We start from the raw sequence: 22,482 nt of genomic DNA, 5'->3' as shown, positions 1-22,482 counted from the left end.
TACTCTGTTACAACAGCACAGTTTACTTTTCCTTAATCTGTTATGCTTGCCGAGGATTTGAACCCAAAGTCAAATGAATTGATGACCTGTGTTGTGTGATATAGCCATCTGTCTTTTGTGTGGAATGAAAGCTGCGGTCCGTGCCATCCTCGAGCATGTTAAAGCCTTACACTAACACACCCCTCTGCGGCCTTTAACTGCTCAGCTGACGGTATGTGTGCATGTATTGAGTGATCAGCAGTTTGCTAACACACAAAGACGGGTGTGTGCTGCTCGACCATCAGGGGCAGAGCAGCTGTTGTGTATGTCGCTTTGGGACAGGTGTTTAAGGAGTGTGTGTAAAAGTGGGCATGAGCTGTCACAGATTACCGGATCAGAGTAGTTGACATGGGTTATGTCCCAAATGGCTCCCTATTTAGTGCACTACTTTTGGCCAGGGTGCATAGGGCTCTGGTCAAAAGTAGTGCACTATATAGGGAATAGGGTTCCGTTTGGGACGAAGAAAAGTGTGACCATATACAGTAACTGTAGGCCTACAGTACATGTCAACAGTTACAGTATATTCCTCAAACTGAAACTGTGATATAGTATAAAAAGAAATATAACAATGTATGCATAAATGTGATGCTGCATAATTAATCTTGAGCTATGATGCTCCGTGTCTAGAGTCTCAACAATGGTGATGGGATATTTTTAATATCCACAGTGCTGTGAGACAGATCGAGAGGTTGCCTATTGCACAGCTGTCAGCCCGCTCAAACAGCCAGCCCCACCCCGACAGCCAGCGACAGTATGGGAGACACACCCAAGGACAAATTACAGTCCCCCTCTCACCAATTGAGATGTTTGAACCGGTGCCTGGAATTCCAGACTACTATATTCCATGGATATTATCCAGACAAATGCGTCAAAATGTAGCCTAAATGTTGTTGTCCACAAAAAGTAGATTCTTCCTTCTTGTTTTTTTTTTTCACCTTTATTTAACCAGGTAGGCTAGTTGAGAACAAGTTCTCATTTACAACTGCGACCTGACCAAGATAAAGCAAAGCAGTGAGACAGAAACAACAACACAGTTACACATGGAATAAACAAGCGTACAGTCAATAACACAATAGGAAAAAAAGTCTATATACAGTGTGTGCAAATGGCATGAGGAGGTAAGGCAATAAATAGGCCGTAGTAGCAAAGTAATTACAATTTAGCAGATTAACACTGGAGTGATAGATGAGCAGATGATGATGAGCAGATGGTGGTGTGTAAGCAGTGATACTGGTGTGCAAAAGAACAGCAAAGTAAATAAAAACAATATGGGGATGAGGTAGGTAGTTTGGGTGGGCTATTTACAGATGGATATTGTACAGCTGCAGCGATCGGTTAGCTGCTCAGATAGCTGATGTTTAAAGTTAGTGAGGGGAATGTAATATAAGTTCCTGATTTATGTAATCTGTTATCAATTCGATATTTGAATGAACTAACGATGGGATAGGCCTATATGCTTTTGTAAAATATAGCTTGGACTATAAGCCTGTACAAGAAGCATTCACAATGGATTATTCCACAACCGTACAATAAAGTTAAAAACTGAGATCGCTAAGGCAGTAGCGCTGCGTGGGTAAAATCACTGTGGAAGCCCCCCAAAAAGCCATATCGCAACCTATGTGTGATGATAATTGCGTATTCTGCTCTATAACCTGTTAATTCATAGTCTTGTGACCGTGATACATAGGCCTAAAGACGGAGACAATAAGAAAATGGTGGCAGAGTAAATAAACCACACCTTCGTTTTATCACAAAACCAGATGGCAAACTCTGTCCAGCATATTGCATGTAGTAACAGACAATTGCATGGTCAAGCAAGTTAATGTTTCCAACATTTTCGGACCACTAAACAACCATTGATTTAGAACCACAGAGTTACCGCAAGTCGCAAAGAAAACAGGAGCTGCCTCCACTATTCCAGCACCATTTCACCTTCAGCATCATTAAATCACCTATGCTTAGTCTAATACAGTGACAACTAAAAGATACCAAAAACTATTTAGTCCAATCAATGTAAGCCAAATATGTGGCTGTCCATGGTGCTGATTTCTGTGTGTGCCCATGTGTTCGTGCAATTAGAAAAATATATTGACTGACTCTACTAGAGAAATGCCATCTTTCATGTTGACAAAATGGTCTATCACTCTGTCATAGAGTACATGCTTTTATTTTTTGTTGTCCTAGGCTACCTGGCTAAAATGCTTGCTCGCTAGCCTAACTTCCATTCATGGGCAACGTTAGCTAGTTAACATTAGCCTTCTACATCTAGCTACAGATTGAACTTCCATCCTCTCAGGCCAGTGGCACAACAATGTATGGATTAATGGTTGGATCATAATCACCATTATGATCACTGGCAGTACGGAGAATTATGTAATACCACGAGTCTAAATCCCTATCTGCATCCATGGCTAATTAAGGAAAGGGACAATTTTAGCTAGCTAGCTGGCCGCTGGAGGACAACAACGACATGCAACAATTCAAGTTATGTAATTTAAGTATGCTCTCAATGGGTTTTGATAGGAGTGATGCCAAAATCCAAGCTGGCTTCCCTTTTACACTTTTTTTTTGGTGCGCCACACAGTTGAGCTCTCAGTTTAGCACAACGCTGATTGGCACATTTTGTATACTTTTTTTAATCAAGGGAGGCCAGATGCTTGCTGGCTTCCCTTGCCTTCAATGCTACGGGCAGCAACAATATACTCGTTTGGACCAGACAGCATCAGATAGTTGGCCTACACATAGAGACTGAGAGGCGCTGTTTCGCTCGCTCTGTTTTCTCCTGTAAGATACATTTCAGCCTCTTGCGAATAGAAGGAAAATTATGAAACACTAGAGAGACGAAAGATCGAATTATTTTGTATTTATTTTATTTGTAAAAAAAAAAAATGGAAGCCTGCAACCATGAATACACGCCACTGCCCTAAGGGACTGCGGAAAGAATGATAACGACCCTACAATTGTGAATTACTTTGAAGGACTTTATAATGAAATAATTTGCATCATTCATTAGGGGCCAGTTGAAAAAAATATATAAGGTTACCATTGTGCACCATTTCCTCACTCTATCCAAAAGCATTGTCCGATGTCGACAAATGTATGATGGCGCCGGGGGGGACGGCTGCCGTCTTATCGGCTCTTAACCAACCATGCTATTTTGTTTGTTTTTTTGCGTTGTTCGTAACTTGTTTAGTACATAATGTTGATGCTACCAACTCTTATGACCGAAAAGAGCTTCTGGACATCAGAACTGCGATTGCGCACCTCAAACTGGACGAAGAGTTTTTCGTCAATGAGTCGGACGGGAGGGATATACTACAGACACCCGACCAGGCCCAGAGCCCTGTGATTCGCTGGAGAAGGAAACTGAGATTTTGTGGGAAAAGATCAGGGTGCCTTGTGAGGATCAGGCGACGATTGGCTAATCTGACTTTGCCTTCCGTCCTGCTAGCTAATCGCTGGAAAATAAATGGGATGAACTGAAAGCACATATATCCTACCAACCGGACATTACAAACTGTAATATTGTATGTTTCACCGAGTCGTGGCTGAACGACTTCATTAAAAACATACTATGTGGGTTATACACTCTATTGGCAGGATAGAACAGCAGTTTCTGGTAAGACATGGGTCTGTGGCCTGTGAGATTTGGCCCTGCATAATGGGGTGTTAAAGTTTAACCTATACTTTTAAACTAATAAATATAATGAAACTTTGTAGCGCAATATTAAAACAAATAACTGATACAATGCAAAGATGTGTAGGGAAGTAGGGTGCAGACAGGCGTGATCGAAACTATGTTAAAGGCAACAGTTTAGACAATGGAAAAACACTGAGAATGAACATAACAGGAAACTTCAGTGCACAACAACAAGGGTGCAAACCCGAGACCCAGTTTCTGCAAAGATCACCACAGAACCACAGCGCTAAGGGGCTGGACTAGCTTAAGCGCCAACACCAGCGATAGGCCAGTAAGTTTAAACCACGCTGAGCCTCTACTCTAACAGGCCTGTTCAGAAACAGGAACTATCTCTGTTAGAGTATAAGACAAGGGGATTTTGGGGTGTTGGCACTTCTCTGTTTCATCCTGCGTGATGTTACAGTGAACCCGTATACGGAATTTGCATTTGCCATTTATTAACTGCTGAATAAATATTGACATTAATATAAAATATAATTGATTCTTTGTTCCTATATCAGATTCGAACACATGCAGCCTTAACAGGCCTATGCATATATGTAAACAACAGCTGGTGCACGATATCTATGGAAGTCTCCAAGATTTTGCTTACCTAAGGTAGAGTATCTCATGATAAGCTGTAGACCACACGACCTAGAGTTTTCATCTGTATTTTTCGTAGCTGTCTACATACCACCACAGACCGATGCTGGCACTAAAACCATGCTCAATGAGCTGTATACCGCCATAAGCAAACAGGAAAACGCTCTTCCATAGGCGGCCCTCCTAGTGGCCAGGGGCTTAAATCCGTTTAACCTCATTCCTATCAGCATGTTAAATGTGCAACCTTTAGACCACCTTTACTCCACACACAGACTCAAAGTACAAAGCTCGCCCTCCATTTGGCAAATCTGACCATAATTCTATCCTCCTGATTCCTGCTTACAAGCAATAATTAAAGCAGGATCCACCAGTGACTCGGTCTATAAAAAAGTGGTCAGGTGAAGCAGATGCTAAACTACAGCACTGCTTTGCTAGCACAGACTGGAATATGTTCTGGGATTCCTCCGATGGCATTGAGAACACCACATCAGTCACTGGCTTTATCAATAAGTGCATCGAGGACGTCATCCCCACAGTGACTGTACGTACATACCCCAACCAGAAGCCATGGATTATAGGAGCGGGACTCTAACCCGCTATGCCCTCCGACGAACCATCGAACAGGCAAAGTGTCAATACAGGACTAAGATCGAATCGTTCTACACCGGCTCCGACGCTCGTTGGATGTGGCAGGGCTTGCAAACTATTACAGACTACAAAGGGAAGAACAGCCGAGAGCTGCCCAGTGACACGAGCCTACAAGACGAGCTAAATAACTTCTATGCTCACTTCGATGCAAGTAACACTGAAACATGCATGAGAGCATCAGCTGTTCCGGATGACTGTAATCACACACTCCGCAGCCGATGTGAGTAAGACATTTAAACAAGTCAACATTCACAAGGGCGCAGGGCCAGACAGATTACCAGGACGTGTACTCTGAGCATGCGCTGACCAGCTGGCAAGTGTCTTCACTGACATTTTCAACCTCTCCCTGTCTGAGTCTGTAATACCAACATGTTTCAAGCAGACCACCATAGTCCCTGTGCCCAAGAACACTAACGTAACCTGCCTAAATGACTACTGACCCGTAGCACTCACGTCTGTAGCCATGAAATGCTTTGAAAGGCTGGTCATGGCTCACATCAACACCATTATGCTAGAAACCCTAGACCCACTCCAATTTGCATACCACACCAACAGATCTACAGATGATGCAATCTTTATTGCACTCCACACTGCCCTTTCCCACCTGGACAAAAGGAACACCCATGTGAGAATGCTATTCATTCACTACAGCTCAGCGTTCAACACCATAGTGCCCTCAAAGCTCATCACTAAGCTAAGGACCCTGGGACTAAACACCTCCCTCTGCAACTGGCTCCTGGACTTCCTGACGGGCCGCCCCCAGGTGGTAAGTCTAGGTAACAACACATCTGCCACGCTGATCCTCAACACCGGTCCCCTCAGTGGTGCGTGCTCAGTCCCCTCCTGTACTCCATGTTCACTCATGACTGCACGGCCAGGCACGACTCCAACACCATTATTAAGTTATTATTAAGTTACCTAGACTTACCACCTGAGGGCGGCCCGTCAGGAAGTCCAGGAGGAAGTCCAGGAGCCAGTCCCAGGGTCCTTAGCTTAGTGATGAGCTTTGAGGGCACTATGGTGTTGAATGCTGAGCTGTAGTGAAAGTGCCGGTACCCCCTGACTCTGTACCGGTACCCCCTGTATATAGCCCCACTATTGTTATTTACTGCTGCTCTTTAATTATTTGTTATTCTTATTTCTTACTTTTTTTGGGGGGGGGGGGGGGGGTATTTTCTTAACTGCATTGTTTGTTAAGGGCTTGTAAGTAAGCATTTCACTGTAAGGTCTACACCTTTTGTATTCGGCGCATGTGACAAATACATTTTGATTTGATTTGTTCCGACAATCACACATGGCAACAGGTGTCGCTTCCTATACCATTGGTGGTGGTCCTCTTTTATGGTAATTCATCAAAATGTCTCAAAGTAAATAGCATGGCGTTATGCCAGGGTAGATAGGATGTAAGTGCTGAGACTATGATGATACATACTCACAAAAAAAAAACTGTCATCAGTGCAGTTGGCCATTGTTGGCGCGTTGCGCACGATGGACAAGTGTAGTGCGCGTCTTGGACACAGCGTTGCGCTCTCCGCATTCCTTCTCCAGGAGTCCCCCACCAACTCGCTTCCTCGCCCCACCAAACCCCCCTCCCTACCATGACATTAGAATAGTAGAGAGACCGTCTACAGTGACTGAGTGGACAGCCACTCTGCAGCCGTATGCCCTGCGGCTAGTGTAATAGTTTACAGAAAGTCCGAAAGTGCGACTTCTGAACCGCCGGCGCGCTGCCTAACTGCTCAGGAAATACTACTGAGTTTTGAAACATAATTTCCCCAAAGGAGCGACGAGATTCTGGAATTACTTACTGGAGTTGTGGACAAGTGCGGGAATAGGTTGTCGCTCAAGAGCAACTCATCTTTCGAGGAAGGACAGACTTTTGAACAGCAGGAGTTCAGGATGGAGAAAGCGTCACTGTTTTTGCCCCTTGTCATTCTACTGATACAATGTAAGTAAACTTTTGCATTTAGGTTATTCCGTATGGTAATGAGTAATTCGTGTGTGTGTTTGTTTGCGTCCTTGTGGGCGTATGTAATGCATGTTGGGGTTGATCTGTATTGGTATTCTTGATAATTAAATTACCGTCATCCCTATTGCTTTTCTATGTGTAATGCCATGTCAGCTGTTTGTGTTTAGAAAAAAAGTAAGCCATTTTAGATAGGAAAATATTGATAAAGCACAATTAAAAAAAAAAAAAACATTATTATTGTGATCTTACTGTGTTGATGCTTCTAGTGCTTCACACACAAATAAAAAAGGGGCCAGCACTTCTTTCGGTTGCAATTGACTTCACTTATTACATTTAAAGTTTATTTAACTAAGCAAGTTGGTTAAGAACAAATTCTTATTTACAATGACGGTCTAGGAACAGTGAGTGGGTTAACTGACTTGTTCAGGGGCAGAACGTCAGTTTATTTTACCTTGTCAGCTCCGGGATTCGACCTCGCAACCTTTCTGTTACTGGCCCAACGCTCTAACCACTATGGCCTGTACTAAAGTTTCCAACGTTGCCGGTCTTTCGTATACAGCCTTCCTCACTGTGTGCGTCTTATTGCGATGATATTGGACTACATGCAACTACAGAAATCAGATATGGACCACTAATGTGGCCTTACATTTTTGTTGGAAACAGGCCAGTCTAATCTGGATGTGGGCAACCCAAGGGCGGGTACCACCAACTTTGATAACAGCAGGTCACCATATTGTTCCATCCCAAATGGCACTCTATATTCCCTTTATAGTGCACTACTTTTTATCAGGGCACATAGTGCTCCGTTCGAAAGTAGTGCACTACAAAGGGTGTCATTTGGGACGATTCCATGGTGTCAGTGAGATGCCAACATTTAGCAAACAAGCCCCCCACCACCACCACCACCAACCCTGACTGGCACAGCTGTTCCTGACAGGGCAGTGCAGGGTTACACAGATACAGAGGGGCTTTGTTCTCCTTGGAAGACACACACACATTCTCTCTGTCTCTCTAGATCACTCTCTGTCTGGAAATGGATGTCCTCTTAGATGCTAATAGATGCCTAACATATAAAATGCTCCTAGCACAGATTTAGTGTTCAGTTGTAGTTTATAATAATAGGTCGTGGGGGGGGGGGGGGGGGGGCATGCAGGAGATCCGGGTTCAAACCCAGTTGGGTGTGTGCGTTTGTGTCTGGTTTGGGGTCAATTCCAATTGAAGTCACTCAATTATGAAGTATTTGCATTTAGACATTTTTTTTATAGAAGTAGCATCTCATTTTCCGTTTATTGCGAACTCATTTAAAATAAATGCCCCTTTTCAAATTCTTGAATTGGAATTTTACTTTTGTTCGTGAATTGACTGACTTCAATTTGAATTGACTTATCTTCTGTCTCTCTCTCTCTCCCTCTCTCTCTTTGTCCATCCAGCCAGGGAGAGACAATGCTCATCCTCAGAGAGAAAGAGGGAGTGATGAGGCACACACACACTCCCAACACAGCTGCAGTGATAACAGTGTTACACATACTCACAAAGTAACACAGACAGCAAGCAGGGAGGGACAAAATACACAAGGCTGCACTTTTACCGCCTACTGTACTCAAACATCTGAAGGACAATGTGAATAGGCAACATGAGTCTGCAGTTTGAATTCATACCGTACTTACGCACATCAAACGAGAGATAGCACTCTGCCACTGATAATGTGTAGGCCTATGTAGACCTAATTGCCTAAATACTCATAACTAGGATTCAGAACGAGAATTCAAAATCAATGGGACACGCATTCAGTTTTTCCGTTTATTTCCTGTGAATCGACTAGATTGAAATGAAATTGAGTATGCTTCATTGTTTGCTTCATTGTTTTTCAGCGAGCAAGTTGTTTACGTTTTGTTTCCCAACTTTTGCTCTGCTGTCCTGGCCATTTAAGATGGCCACCTCCACCCTGAGAGGACCTGTATATCCATTATCCTGTATATCCATCCACTTCCTGTGCCTCTCCAATGCCTTTGTCTCACTTTGGCCTCCATTCTTTCCCTCAATTCTTCCACGTAGACCTGGTTTGCGTCTATATTCCCTATATAGTGTACTACTTTTGAACAGGGCCCATAGGGCACTATGTAGGAAGTGGGATACCATTTGGGATGCACTCCTGCCCTTCAGTGGGGGAAAGCAGGAGACCAGGAGGATTAGTTAGGACCTTTCCTCTGCCCCACCCCACCCTCTGGTCCACTAATAGAACCACAGGAAGTGCAACAAACAGAAGCTAACGAAACAGGAAGCTAGCGAACTGCTAACAGTGAATGACTCATTTGGTTGTTGACCTCAGTTAAGTACAGTGTAGACCAGTGGGTTCCCCAACCAGGGGTACTTGGCCTATCCAAGGGGGTACTTGATAAGACTCATGAGCATGGGCTTACTGGTAGAATGCACACGAGGGGGTACTTCAGGGGACTCTAGGCAAAGCAACAAAATAACTAGGGCTTTACAATGATGGTGAAATGTTGGGGTTAGGAATAGGAAAATGGTCCAATTCACACACTTATCAAGAAAACATCATTGACCATCTCTACTGCCTCTGATCTGATTAATCACTAAATATAAATGCTTGCCCCTGGCTATCCGTAAATAAATAAATTAAACAATTCAATTGTGCCATCTGGTTTGCTTAATATAAGGAATTTGAAATGATTTATACTTTTACTTTTGATACTTAAGTATATTTTAGAAATTACATTTACTTTTAAAACTTAAGTATATTTAAAACCAAATACCTTTGGACTTTTACTCAAATAGTATTTTACTGGAGGACTTTTACTTGATTCATTTTCTGTTAAGGTTGCTTTTACTCAAGTATGACAATTGGGTACTTTTTCCACCACTGAATAACCTGATTTTCTCCATGGGGTATAGTATATTTTAAAAGGCTCTTCATTTACTATAACAGGCTTTAAAAATTCAATATTGGTGCACAATTTCTACATAAGATGTCAAAAGGGACATAAAAGGCAGTCTTTTCATGGAACGACCCACATATTCAGTGTGTGTGTGTGTTGTACATAACGTTATTGTACCAAATGGTGGTCCAGTTAATCTCCCCCACACACACATACATATGCACATACACACGCAACACGTGCTCCTCCCTCAATGGATGGGCGTTACCCGGGCGACCTGTGGACAGCAACAGGATGACAAAACAATAATCCTGACCCCTGCACCAATCAACCGACAGGAAGGGATGCTCCTATTTCCTGTTCCTGTCTAGATGTACATGTTCAACTGGAGCGACACACAGACACAGCCAGCCAACCAAACAATCAGCCATGAGTCTTCATGCTCTACTGTCAATCTGGTCCTGAGGATAAACTGGTTCATAACAGATACAATTGGTTCATACAACATTTACAACTGGTCCATCATAACTGAATATAACTGGTTTATAACAGATTATAGACTAGTTCATAACTGATTCTAATTGCTTTATAGCTGATTTATAACTGCATTAACGTGTTCATAACTGGTCCTCCATCTTACAACCCTTTCCCCCAACCCCATATGTGGCACCTCTCTCTCTCTCCATCCCTCAGGCCTCCCCATTGTCCCTGTTACCGTGTCAACAACCACGCCCAAGGTGGAGGTCCATGAGAACTCTGATGCGGTTCTGAGCTGTGATTTCCGGACAGAGAAGGAACAGAATCCTCGAATCGAGTGGAAGAAGAAAGGAACAGATGTATCATTTGTTTACTATGAGGGACACTTCAGAGGTGATTGGCTGTCCTGGCACATTTTCTTCCATTGATCTCTTTCTGTCTCATTTAACCCCTGTCCAGAGCCCATCTTCAGACTCTCAGATTTAATTTACTCTCCTCACATGAGGGAAACACATTTTAAGAGCTTCATCAACATAAAGCTGAATGTGATGAACATTACAAAGACATTTGTATGAGAAGTTACCAGATGGTTGATGTTAGTTTAAGTAGAAAATTTGTTCTTAAGAAACCACATCTGTGTTGACCGGTTTCCACTCTCCCAGGAGCCTTTGCGGGGCGTGCAAGGATCAAGGGGGCAACGGTGACCCTACAGAGGGTGACCCAGAAAGACGCAGGCGAATACCGCTGTGAGATCACTGCCCCTCACGACACCATCACCCTGGGGGAGACTAACATCACCCTCGAAGTCTTGGGTGTGTACCACATCGTCTGTCTGCCTGACTGAGTGTTCTGAGTGTGTCTGTGTGTTGTCTCAGACATGCTGCCCGTGCTGTTTGAGCACCCCCTTAAACCCAGCTGACATTGTGGCTGTACCCTCCTCACAGTGCCCCCCCACACCCCATCCTGTGAGATCCCCAGCTCGGCCTTGACGGGCTCTGTGGTGCAGCTGCGCTGTAGGGACCAGCAGAGCATCCCCCCAGCCACCTACTCCTGGTACAAAGATGACAAGCCTCTAACCCCCTCCCGCATGGCCAACGCCACCTACCACCTCAACCCAATCACGGGCATACTGGTGAGATACTTTTTAAGAACAGTGTATATACAGTCGTACCATTGATGCTTTGGCACGATTTACTCAATGTACAGTGCATTCGGAAAGCATTCAGACCCCTTCCCTTTTTCCACATTTAGTTACGTTACAGCTTTATTCTAAAATTGATTTAAAAAAAAATCCTCCTCAATCTACATACAATACCCCATAATAACAAAGCGAAAACAGGTTTTTAGAAATGTTTGCAAATGTATTACAAATAAAAAACAGAAATACCTTATTTACATAAGTATTCAGACCCTTTGCTATGAGACTCAACATTGAGATCAGGTGCATCCTGTTTCCATTGATCATTCTTGAGATGTTTCTACAACTTGATTCGAGTCCACCTGTGGTAAATTCAATTGATTGGACATCATTTGGAAAGGCACACACCTGTCCATATAAGGTCCCACAGTTGGCAGTGCATGTCAGAGCAAAAACCAAGCCACGCAATTGTCTGTAGAGCTCCGAAACAGGATTGTGTCGAGGCACAGATCTGGGGAAGGGTACCAAAATAATTCTGCAACATTGAGGGTCCCCAAGAACACAGTGGTCTCCATCATTCTTAATTGAAAGAAGTTTGGAACTCCCAAGACACTTCCTAGAGCTGGCCGCCTGGCCAAACTGAGCAATCGGGGGAGAAGGGCCTTGGTCAGGGAGGTGACCAAGAACCCAATGGTCACTCTGACAGAGCTCCAGAGTTCCTCTATAGAGATGGGAGAAACTTTCAGAAAGACAACCATCTCTGCAGCCCTCCACCAATCAGGCCTTTATGGTCAAGTGGCCAGACAGAAGACAATTCTCAGTAAAAGGCATGAAAGCCCACTTGGAGTTTGCCAAAAGGCACCTAAAGACTCTCAGACCATGAGAAACAAAATTCTCTGGTTTGATGAAACCAAGATTGAACTCTTTGGCCTGAATGTCAAGCAACACATCAAGGAAACCTGGCACCATTGCTAAGGTGAGGCATGGTGGTGGCAGCATCATGCTGTGGGGATGGTTTTCAGCGGCAGGGACTTGAGATTGTTGATGAAAACCTGCTCCAAAGCGCTCAGGACCTCAGACTGGGGCGAAGGTTCACCTTCCAACAGGACAACGACCCTAAGCACACAGCCAAGACAACGCAGGAGTGGCTTCGGGACAAGTCTCTGAATGTTCTTGAGTTGCCAAGTCAGAGCCCGGACTTTAACCCGATCGAACATCTTTGGAGAGACCTGAAAAATAGCTGTGCAGTGACGCTCCCCATCCAATTCAAATCAAATTGTATTTGTCACATGCACCAAATACAACAGGTGTAGATCTTACAGTGAAATGCTTACTTATAAGCCCTTAACCAACAATGCAGTTTTAAGAAAAATAAGTGTTAAGTAAAAAATGTAAGTATCAAGTAATTAAAAAGCAGCAGTAAAATAACAATAGCGAGGCTATATACAGGCAGTACCAGTACAGAGTCAATGTGTGGGGCCACCGGTTAGTCGAGGTAATTCAGGTAAAATGTACATGTAGGTAGAGTTAAAGTGACTATGCATAGACAATAAACAGGGAGTAGCAGCAGCGATAAAGAGGGGGGGGCAATGAAAATAGTCTGGGTAGCCATTTGATTAGCTGTTCAGGAGTCTAATGGCTTGGGGGTAGAAGCTGTTTAGAAGCCTCTTGGACCTAGACTTGGTGCTCCAGTACCGCTTGCCGTGCGGTAGCAGAGAGAACAGTCTATGACTAGGATGGTTGGACTCAGTGACAATTTTTAGGGCCTTCCTCTGACATCGACTGTTATAGAGGTCCTGGATGGCAGGAAGCTTGGCCCCAGTGATGTACTGGACCGTACGCACTACCCTCTGTTGTACCTTGCGGTCGGAGGCCGAGCAGTTGCCATACCAGGCAGTGATGCAACCAGTCAGGATGCTCTCGATGGCACAGCTGTAAAACTTTTTGAGGATCTGAGGACCCATGCCAAATATTTTCAGTCTCCTGAGGAGGAATATACTTTGTCGTGCCCTCTTTACAACTGTCTTGGTGTGTTTGGATCATGATAGTTTGTTGGTCATGAGGACACCAAGGAACTTGAAGCTCTCAACCTGATCCACTACAGCCCCGTCGATGAGAATGGGGGTGTGCTTGGTTCTCCTTTTCCTGTAGTCCCCAATCATCAACCTGACAGAATTTTTCGAGGATCTGTCAGAGAAGAATGGGAGAAACTCCGCAAATACAGTTGTGCCAAGAGTGTAGTGACATCCCCAAGAAGACTAAAGGCTGTAATCACTGCCAAAGGTGCTTCAACAAAGTACTGAGTAAAGGGTCTGAATACTTTACATGTGATATTTCAGTTCTTTTTTGCAAGCAAAACATTTCTAAAAAGCTGTTTTTGCTTTGTCATTATGGGGTATTGTGTGTAGATTGATGAGGGGAGAAAAAAAACAATTTAATAAACCAATTAGGCACATTTGGGCAGTCTTGATACAACATTTTGAACAGAAATGCAATGTTTCACTGTATCAGTCTAAAACTTTGCACATACACTGCAAAATCTAAATTGCGCCTGGGCTGGAATAATACATTATGGCCTTTCTCTTGCATTTCAAAGATGACGGTACATGGCTTTTTCTTTGTATTGTCTTTTACCAGATCTAATGTGTTATTCTCCTACATTCATTTCACATTTCTACAAATTTCAAAGTGTTTCCTTTCAAATGGTATCAAGAATATGCATATCCTTGCTTCAGGTCCTGAGCCACAGGCAGTTAGATTTGGGTATGTCATGTTAGGAGAAAATTTAAAAAAGGGGCGGATCCTTAAGAGGTGTTAATCCATTTTAGAATAAGGCTGTAACGTAAACATTTTTGGAGAAAGTCAAGGGGTCGGAATACTTTCCGAATGCACTGTATGTGCCAGTAAAGCAATTTGAATTTGACAGAACGAGGGCCCAGCCACACCCACAGACTGTGTTACATAGGAGCCACACTAGGGCATCAAGATTTTTTTTTTACCTACTTCACTGGATGTGTAATTTTTGGCCAGCGAGAGCAATGTGCAAGGTTCTTTATCCTATTGTGAGCTGCGGGGGGGAAAAAATGAAAATAGAACAAAAGTATAACTTCACCTACAGCTCACTTACGCCCAAGTTTCATTGACATTAATAGGAGCGCCTCACGTTCTGTACACTGTAAGTTATGCATCCGATGTAGCAGGCCTCCATTACAGACTCCAATACATGGAAGTATAATCAACCACTGACACAGTATATGATAATACAAACCTCAGTAGGACACTGAAACCTTAGTTACAGTTCAGACCAACAGTGGCTACCTCAGAAATCAAATCAAATTTTATTGGTCACATACACATGGTTAGCAGATGTTATTGTGAGTGTAGCGAAATGCTTGTGCTTCTAGTTCCGACAGTGCAGCAATATCTAACAAGTAATCAAAAATGTCCATAACACCTACCTAATACACACAAATCTAAGTAAAGGGATGGAATAAGAATATATACATATATATATATATGGATGAGCAATGACCAAGTGGCATAGGCAAGATACAATAGATGGTATAAAATACAGTATATACATTTGGGATGAATAATGCAAGATATGTAAACATTATTAAAGTGGCATTATTAAAGTGACAAGTGATACATTTATTAAAGTGGCCAATGATTTCAAGTCTGTATGAAGGCAGCAGCCTCTCTGTGTTAGTGATGGCTGTTTAACAGTCTGATGGCCTATTTTTCAGTCTCTCGGTCCCAGATACACCTGTACTGACCTCACCTTCTGGATGGTAGCAGGGTGAACAGGCAGTGGCTCGGGTGGTTGTTGTCCTTGATGATCTTTTTGCCGTTCCTGTGACATCAGGTGCTGTAGGTGTCCTGGAGGGAAGGTAGTTTGCCCCTGGTGATGCGTTGTGCAGACGCCACCACCCTCTGGAGAGCCCTGCGGTTGTGGGCGGTGCAGTTGCCGTACCAGTTGGTGATACAGCCCGACAGGATGCTCTCAATTGTGCATCTGTAAAAAACTGTGAGGGTTTTAGGTGACAAGCCAGATTTCTTCAGCCTCCTGAGGTTGAAGAGACGCTGTTGCGCCTTCTTCACCACACTGTCTGTATGGGTGGACCATTTCAGTTTGTCCGTGATGTGTTCGACGAGGAACTTAAAAGTTTCCACCTTCTCCACTGCTGTCCCGTCGATGTGGATAGGGGGATGCACCCTCTGCTGTTTCCTGAAGTCCACGATCATCTCCTTTGTTTTGTTGATGTTGAGTGAGAGGTTGTTTTCCTGACACCACACTCTGAGTGCCCTCACCTCCTCCCTATAAGCTGTCTCGTCGTTGTTGGTGATCAAGCCTACTACTGTTGTGTCGTCTGCAAACTTGATGTTGGAGGCGTGCATAGCCATGAAGTCATGGGTGAACAGGGAGTACAGGAGGGGGCTGAGCATGCACCCTTGTGGGGCCCCAGTGTTGAGGATCAGGAAGTGGAGATGTTGTTTCCTATCTTCACCACCTAGGGGCGGCCCGTCAGGAAGTCCTGGACCCAATTGCACAGGGCGGGGTTGAGACCCAGGGCCTCAAGCTTAATGATGAGCTTGGAGGGTACTATGGTGTTGAATGCTGAGCTGTAGTCAATGAACAGCATTCTTACATAGGTATTCCTCTTGTCCAGATGGGATAGGGTAGTCTGCAGTGTGATGGCGATTGCGTCGTCTGTGGGCCTATTGGGGCGGTATGCAAATTGAAGTGGGTCTAGGGTGACAGGTAAGGTGGAGGTGATATGATCTTTGACTAGTCTCTCAAAGCACTTCATGATGACAGAGGTGAGTGCTCTGGGGCGATAGTCATTTAGTTCAGTTACCTTTGCCTTCTTGGGTACTGGAACAATGGTGGCCATCTTGAAGCATGTGGGGACAGCAGACTGGGATAGGGAGAGATTGAATATGTCCATAACCACCCCAGCCAGCTAGTCTGCGCATTCTCTGAGGACACGGCTAGGGAGGCCGTCTGGGCCGTCAGCCTTGCGAGGTTTAACACGTTTAAATGTCTTACTCACGTCGGCCACGGAGGAGAGCCTACAGTCCTTGGTAGCGGGCCGCGTCGGTGGCACTGTATTATCCTCAAAGCAGGCAAAGAAGGTGTTTAGTTTGTCTGGAAGCAAGACGTCGGTGTCCGTGGCTGGTTTTCTTTTTGTAGCCTGTGGTTGTCTGTAGACCCTGCCACATACATCTCGTGTCTGAGCCATTGAATTGCAACTCTACTTTGTCTCTATACTAACATTTCGCTTGTTTGATTGCCTTGCAGAGGGAATAACTACACTGTTTGTATTCGACCATATTCCCAGTCAACTTTCCATGGTTAAATGCGGTGGTTCGCTCTTTCAGTTTTGCGCGAATGCCGCCATCTATCCACAGTCTCTGGTTAGGGTAGGAATTAGTAGTCACAGTAGGTACAACATCTCCTATACACTTCCTTATAAATTCACTCACCGACTCAGTGTATAAATCAATATTATTCTCTGAGGCTGCCCGGAACATGTCCCAGTCCGGGTGATCAAAACAATCTTGAAGTGTGGATTCCGATTGGTCAGACCAGCGGTTAATAGACCTTGTCACGGGTACATCCTGTTTGAGTTTCTGTCTATAGGAAGGGAGGAGCAAAATGGAGTTGTGGTCAGATTTGCCGAAAGGAGGGCAGGGGAGAGCCTTGTATGCATCGCGGAAGTTAGTGGCAGTGATCCAGTGTATTGCCAGCGCGAGTGTGACAATCAATATTCTGATATAGGTCACTTCCCTTTGGTCAGACATCAACCCATATAGACCCTTAGTTCGGAAGCACACTGGTATACTCTAGACCAATTGCAACAAAAACTGTACAGGTTCTGTGTATCATATCATCTTCCTCTCTCTTTTTCTTTCCATTGAGCCCTCCATCTGTCTCTTTCCCTCTCCTCTGGCAGGAGTTTAAGACTGTGGCGAGAGGCGACACGGGACAGTACAGCTGTCTGGCATCAAACAAAGTGGGGCCGCCCAAGATGTGTGAGGCTAAACACATGAAGATAGGTGAGTGTGCGTGCATGTATGCAAGTGTGTGTGTGTAATTATGAGAATGATTGTGGTTCATATTAGTGTAGTTTTGTCTTTCCACAAACTGGCGTGACTCTCGTGCTTCAAACCACATTGATATGGTCTATAACCAACACAGTTACAATACCAGAGCTAGTGTTATGTCTTGTAAACAGTACTGCGAGGGGCACGTTTTTCTATACAGGCATTTGTCTATGGAATAGCCTCCCCCTGGAGATCAAGCAAAGAAAAAGTGGAAATTGCTTCAAAAACCAGGCAAAGGTTTTCATTTGGATAAGGTTGTCTCAGTAAGAGAAACCAGTCCACTGCCCCTTGTGCCCCCTACTGCTGGTCAGGTGTATTATCTGAAGGATCGGTATGATCTACAATGAATAGATTGTTTTAAAGTGAAATTAATATGGTTGATTTTTAAGGTTAGGGAAAGGTGCAGTGAATAGTGCCACTTTTTAGGTTGTCAATATAAATGAATGTATTTATGGTTGTTTGTAATTTTGTCTTGCCTTTTTAATCATTAAATGTGTTATTGTTTTTACCATCTGGGACCACTTTGGAAACAAGCGTTTTAATTAATACTTTCAAGTGATATCCTCTGGGTCCACATTGTACATTTTGTTGTATATGTCTGTTACACAAAATAAATTCAATTGTGAAGTGTAGGTATATAGGCATACAACTGTACAATTGGTCTTCTATGCTAAGAAAACATTAGAACAAATGGATACAACAAAAACATTAATGAAAGAAATAAAAGTCGTTTTTCAAAAAGATAAACAAAAAAGAAAAGACCTCTTGAATATCCCCCAGAAGGATAACCGAGCCGTGGCTTTTGTGGAGCGATAGGTAACGATGCATCAAGGGTGACTTGTCGATGTGTTCAGAGGGTCCCTGGTTTGAGCCCAGGTTGGGGCGAGGAGAGGGACAGAAGCAACACTGTTCCACAAATATCTTAAGGTCATACTTTTCTCTCACTTGTTCAAAGGAGGCAAAGGCCCCCACTAGGTACAGATCCCTTATGGCATGGATCCGAACTTCTCCCCAGCGATCAAAATGATTGTTTAAGTTGGAAGGGGCAAAGGAAGGATTCCTCACTATCGGGAGCAGCAATGACACTGGTCTGAGGTCAAAGAGTACCTTAACTTGCTTCCAAATACAGATTGTGCTATGTGCAATGGGTTTGTGTCTATAAAGCGATTTCCCAAGGCGTATAAGGGACATCATCACTGCACTAATGGAGTAGGGGAAGCAATCCTCATGCTCCATGTCAAGCCAAAAGTATGACACAGGTGCGTCATCGAGCCAAAACGTGGCAGGGTTTTTAGCTTTAAATAGGGAAGAGTACAGTTTTGTAATTTCAATCCCCAGGTAGGTTAATTTTTTCTGAGGAAATCTTAAATGGGAGATGTTTTAACCAAGAAGGGTCCTGCACTCAAACAGCCATTAATTCACTTATTCCAATTGATTCTGTAGCCAGAGAAGGTACAAAACAAATGAATCAGATCCAAGATATCTCCGATACTGGCTTTAGTGTTGGTTATATAGAGGAGAATGTCATCTGCGTGTAGAGAAATGTTATTAGAGGTGCCCTCAGTATTGTAACCAACTAGCGTGACTCTCTCACTCTCTCCACTCTCTCTTTCAGAGGATGTAAACATGGCAGGGGTCGTTGCTGCGGTCGTGGTCATCTGTCTGGTCATCGCCATTTGTGGCTTCGGGGGGTACTATGCACACCGTAATGGCTACTTCAGCAGTGAGTCTGTCTGCCCCTCTCTCTGTCTGTCCATGTACATACAATATGTCTGACTCTGTTAGAAAATATCATTTGCACTCACTTCCTCTTACTTTCTGTCTCCACTCTCCTCTTCATTTCTATTCATCTCCAGAACACAGAGGAAGGTAAGAGTTGTGTCCTTAAATCCATGAACAATTATTAAAATACAGTGACGACACCCTGCCACAGAATACATCTGCATTGCTGTGTAACTACCACTGACTAATAGAGGTGTGTGCGTTTGAATGTTCTGAGTGAGTTCAGTAGAGAGTGACAGGTGTGATTGAGCCCAGCGATGCAAGCCTGTCTCTTCTCACAGAGAGAGACATGAACAGGTGTTTTATGACCCAGTTAGGAAAACTCGGTTTGTTATTTTGACTGACTGACTCTAGATTAGGCCAGTTAGATGACTAGGTATATTATCATGATTATTTTGAATGAATTACAAATAATACCAATAATGAGTCATTGTTTATCTAGGGAAGTCACATTGTGATTGACATCTCCTTTTCAAGTGAACCCTGACTGCTAATAAACTCCCCTCTCGGCTGAATTGTGATTCGCTTACCCCCTCCGTGTGGTCGTGTTGTTAGTAACCCTGAGCATGGATTGTGAACCTCATCACCCTCTCACTGAACTTTGAACCCCCCCAGGTCCTTTTGGATCCCTCAGTGTCATGGTGTGGCCCACATCAGCAGCCAGGACCTCCATAGAACAAAAGACAAGTGAGTCTGACCCACAGACAGACCGAGTAATAGATTTAAAAGTAGACAATTGAACAATTGACAATGAACAGGACTTTATATAGAAGCACACTGTTTGTGTGCGCTTGCGCGTGGACGTGTGTGCCCAGGAGTCCTTTACAGAAAAAGTTGCCCTTTCCGCTCCGCTCCATAGGACCGTGTCCTGTGCTGTGTTTGATGTAATGGTGTTCTTTGATAGATGCCAATGTTTTTACTGAGACCACAGCTGCATCACATTTAGGAAACTCCCTCCCTCTCGCTCCCTCCACTGTGTCAAACAATCTATTGTCTTTATAAATGCCTCTGTCTTCCAGGACTAATGCCAACTACAACCCTCCACCCCAAGATGTGAGTGTTTTTCCTTAGATTTTCTCTGTTGATGTATTCATGGATGGGTATTATGTTCACAGGAAATGTTGACTTGAGCATTACCCCTTACATGTGAGATTTTCTAGATAACATTTTATAACCATATTAAAAGACAATATGATCATTTCTAGTAGAATTCTCTTGGCAGTAGTAGTAAGTAAAATTGTCCAAATGGTTAGTAATAATGGAGAAAATGATCTGACTTGCAGTAGTTCTGACCGAATGAAAATATGCTACTGTTTTCTCTCGCTCAGCCTGCGGACTTCAAACACACCCAGTCCTTCATGCTGTGAGGACATCGACAACACCCTGGAAGACACCACACATACCAGCATCATGACAACACTGGAGTAGTTTTATTCGACCCAAATGAATAGCTATAAGAATAGTTAATCATTTTTTGGGGACTGACCAACCCTGCTCTCCTCACCCTTGTGGGTGGATAGCAAGGAGGGACAGACAACTCTGCGTAGAGGCCATTTATTCCTCCTGTTTTGCTGTCCCTGGGCCTTCAATGCAAGCCTATTATATTAGTCACATGGTACTCTACTCCCCTCTGGTGGCCAAGTTGTTAAACTACAGCCTATTGCCATCTTGTGGTGGACCCATGGAATTACGTCCCACACATGCTCACTTCCCCCTCAACTGGCCAAAACATGAACTACCTAAATCTTATTTTATACCAAAGACTTGAACATGGCATCTGAGTGTAATATACTGTACATATTTTCTGATGGCTATTGGATAAGCATTGATGTGAACTTAAGGGAAAGTTGTGGATACAAGGTAGCCATCACATTAGGCCTCCCGAGTGGCGCAGCATCTCAGTGCAAGAGGTGTCACTACAGTCCCTGGTTCGAATCCAGGCTGTAACACATCCGGCTGTGATTGGGAGTCCCATAGGGCAGCGCTCAATTGGCTCAGCGTCGTCTGTGTTTGGCCGGGGTAGGTCGTCATTGTAAATAAGAATTTGTTCTTAATAACTGACCAATCCATTTTCTTCTGAGGGCAGTGCTCGCGTAGACCTCATTCAGTCGGTTTGGATTTTTATTTAACTAGGTAGGTCAGTTAAGAACAAATTCTTATTTACAATGACGGCCTACCCAGGCCAAACCCTAACGACGCAGGGCCAATTGTGCGCCGCCCTATGGGACTCCCAATCACAGCTGGTTGTGATACAGCCTGGAATCGAACCAGGGTCTGTAGTGATGCCTCCCCACTCGGGAGCCCAAAATTACATAGTCGATGTCCTCGCCCCCCCCGTTAGTCTAATTAGCACACAGGTAACAAAAAAAAAAAAATCCACATCAAAGTCCATCTGTTTTAAGATGGAGAAATTGTTTTTTGCATGGGCCGTACCCCAATAATAGTAAAGCAGTGTTGGTCAGAACAGGAGACATCCCGAAAAACACCAGAGCTCACCACAATAGTCTTATGGATTGCCTCCTCCATTTTGAATATTGGCCATCCACTATATTCCTTTCAGAACAGTGCAGGTGAAGGAGACACTTTGGGATTGATTCAATCCGTAATGACGAAGTTCAGTGCTATGATTGAAATTAAAAGGCGATGTTCCTATTTTCGTAGACTTCCTTCACGTTGAACATGTTGGCTCAATCATAAATTACCTTTACATTTCAATCGTGCAATAGCGCTGAATTTCGGCAATACTAATTGAATTGAGACCTTTGAGATGGACCCCTGCTCACCCGAAGATGCCTACATTTTCTGTGATGCCCAGTGCCTTTCAAAAGTAGTTGTTATATTCTATCTAGGGGCTCTTTTGTAAGTGTTTTCTTGTTTTGTTTAAGCTAAAGTATTATTGTGCTACTGCATTTTTGTCTAATAGTGTATGTTTCTTAGGCTATGGATGAAGGGGTTGCTGTAAGTTTATTCTTTGTAAGATGCTTATTCAGTATTAAAGATTTTCTATCATAAACTTTTTCAATCATTTCTCACCATGTAGCCTTCTCCCACAGCCGCTGGAACAGGGTGGGGCGCCAGGAGTCAGGCGAGCGAGACTGTAGTGTAACGTCGTCATATGTTATCATTCAAAATCAGTAAATGA

The 22,482-nt window shown here is 43.7% G+C and overlaps 1 protein-coding gene across 1 annotated transcript; it reads left to right on the top strand.

Moving 5' to 3' along the window:
* The first annotated feature begins 6,593 nt into the window (after nt 1-6,593).
* jam2a (junctional adhesion molecule 2a) lies at nt 6,594-21,007 on the top strand. Its single transcript, XM_014151314.3, has 10 exons — nt 6,594-6,917; nt 10,529-10,705; nt 10,975-11,124; nt 11,257-11,444; nt 17,408-17,510; nt 19,174-19,281; nt 19,415-19,427; nt 19,956-20,027; nt 20,360-20,393; nt 20,669-21,007. Exons 1-10 carry the CDS (start codon nt 6,869-6,871, stop codon nt 20,705-20,707), a joined length of 933 nt encoding a protein of 310 aa, XP_014006789.1. The 5' UTR covers nt 6,594-6,868; the 3' UTR covers nt 20,708-21,007.
* Nucleotides 21,008-22,482: the final 1,475 nt, after the last annotated feature.

Source organism: Salmo salar, chromosome 17 (assembly GCF_965601325.2).
Source record: "Salmo salar chromosome 17, fSalSal1, whole genome shotgun sequence".
NCBI classification, from domain to species: Eukaryota; Metazoa; Chordata; class Actinopteri; order Salmoniformes; family Salmonidae; genus Salmo; species Salmo salar.
This window is presented reverse-complemented; position numbering and strand designations above follow the sequence as displayed.

Bases quoted from the DNA above. Each gene is read 5' to 3' on its own strand.
- jam2a (XM_014151314.3), top strand. From the start codon at position 6,869: ATGGAGAAAGCGTCACTGTTTTTGCCCCTTGTCATTCTACTGATACAA. The intron at 10,706-10,974 runs GTGATTGGCTGT...CCACTCTCCCAG, and splicing joins CTATGAGGGACACTTCAGAG to GAGCCTTTGCGGGGCGTGCA. The intron at 20,028-20,359 runs GTGAGTCTGACC...TCTGTCTTCCAG, and splicing joins CTCCATAGAACAAAAGACAA to GACTAATGCCAACTACAACC.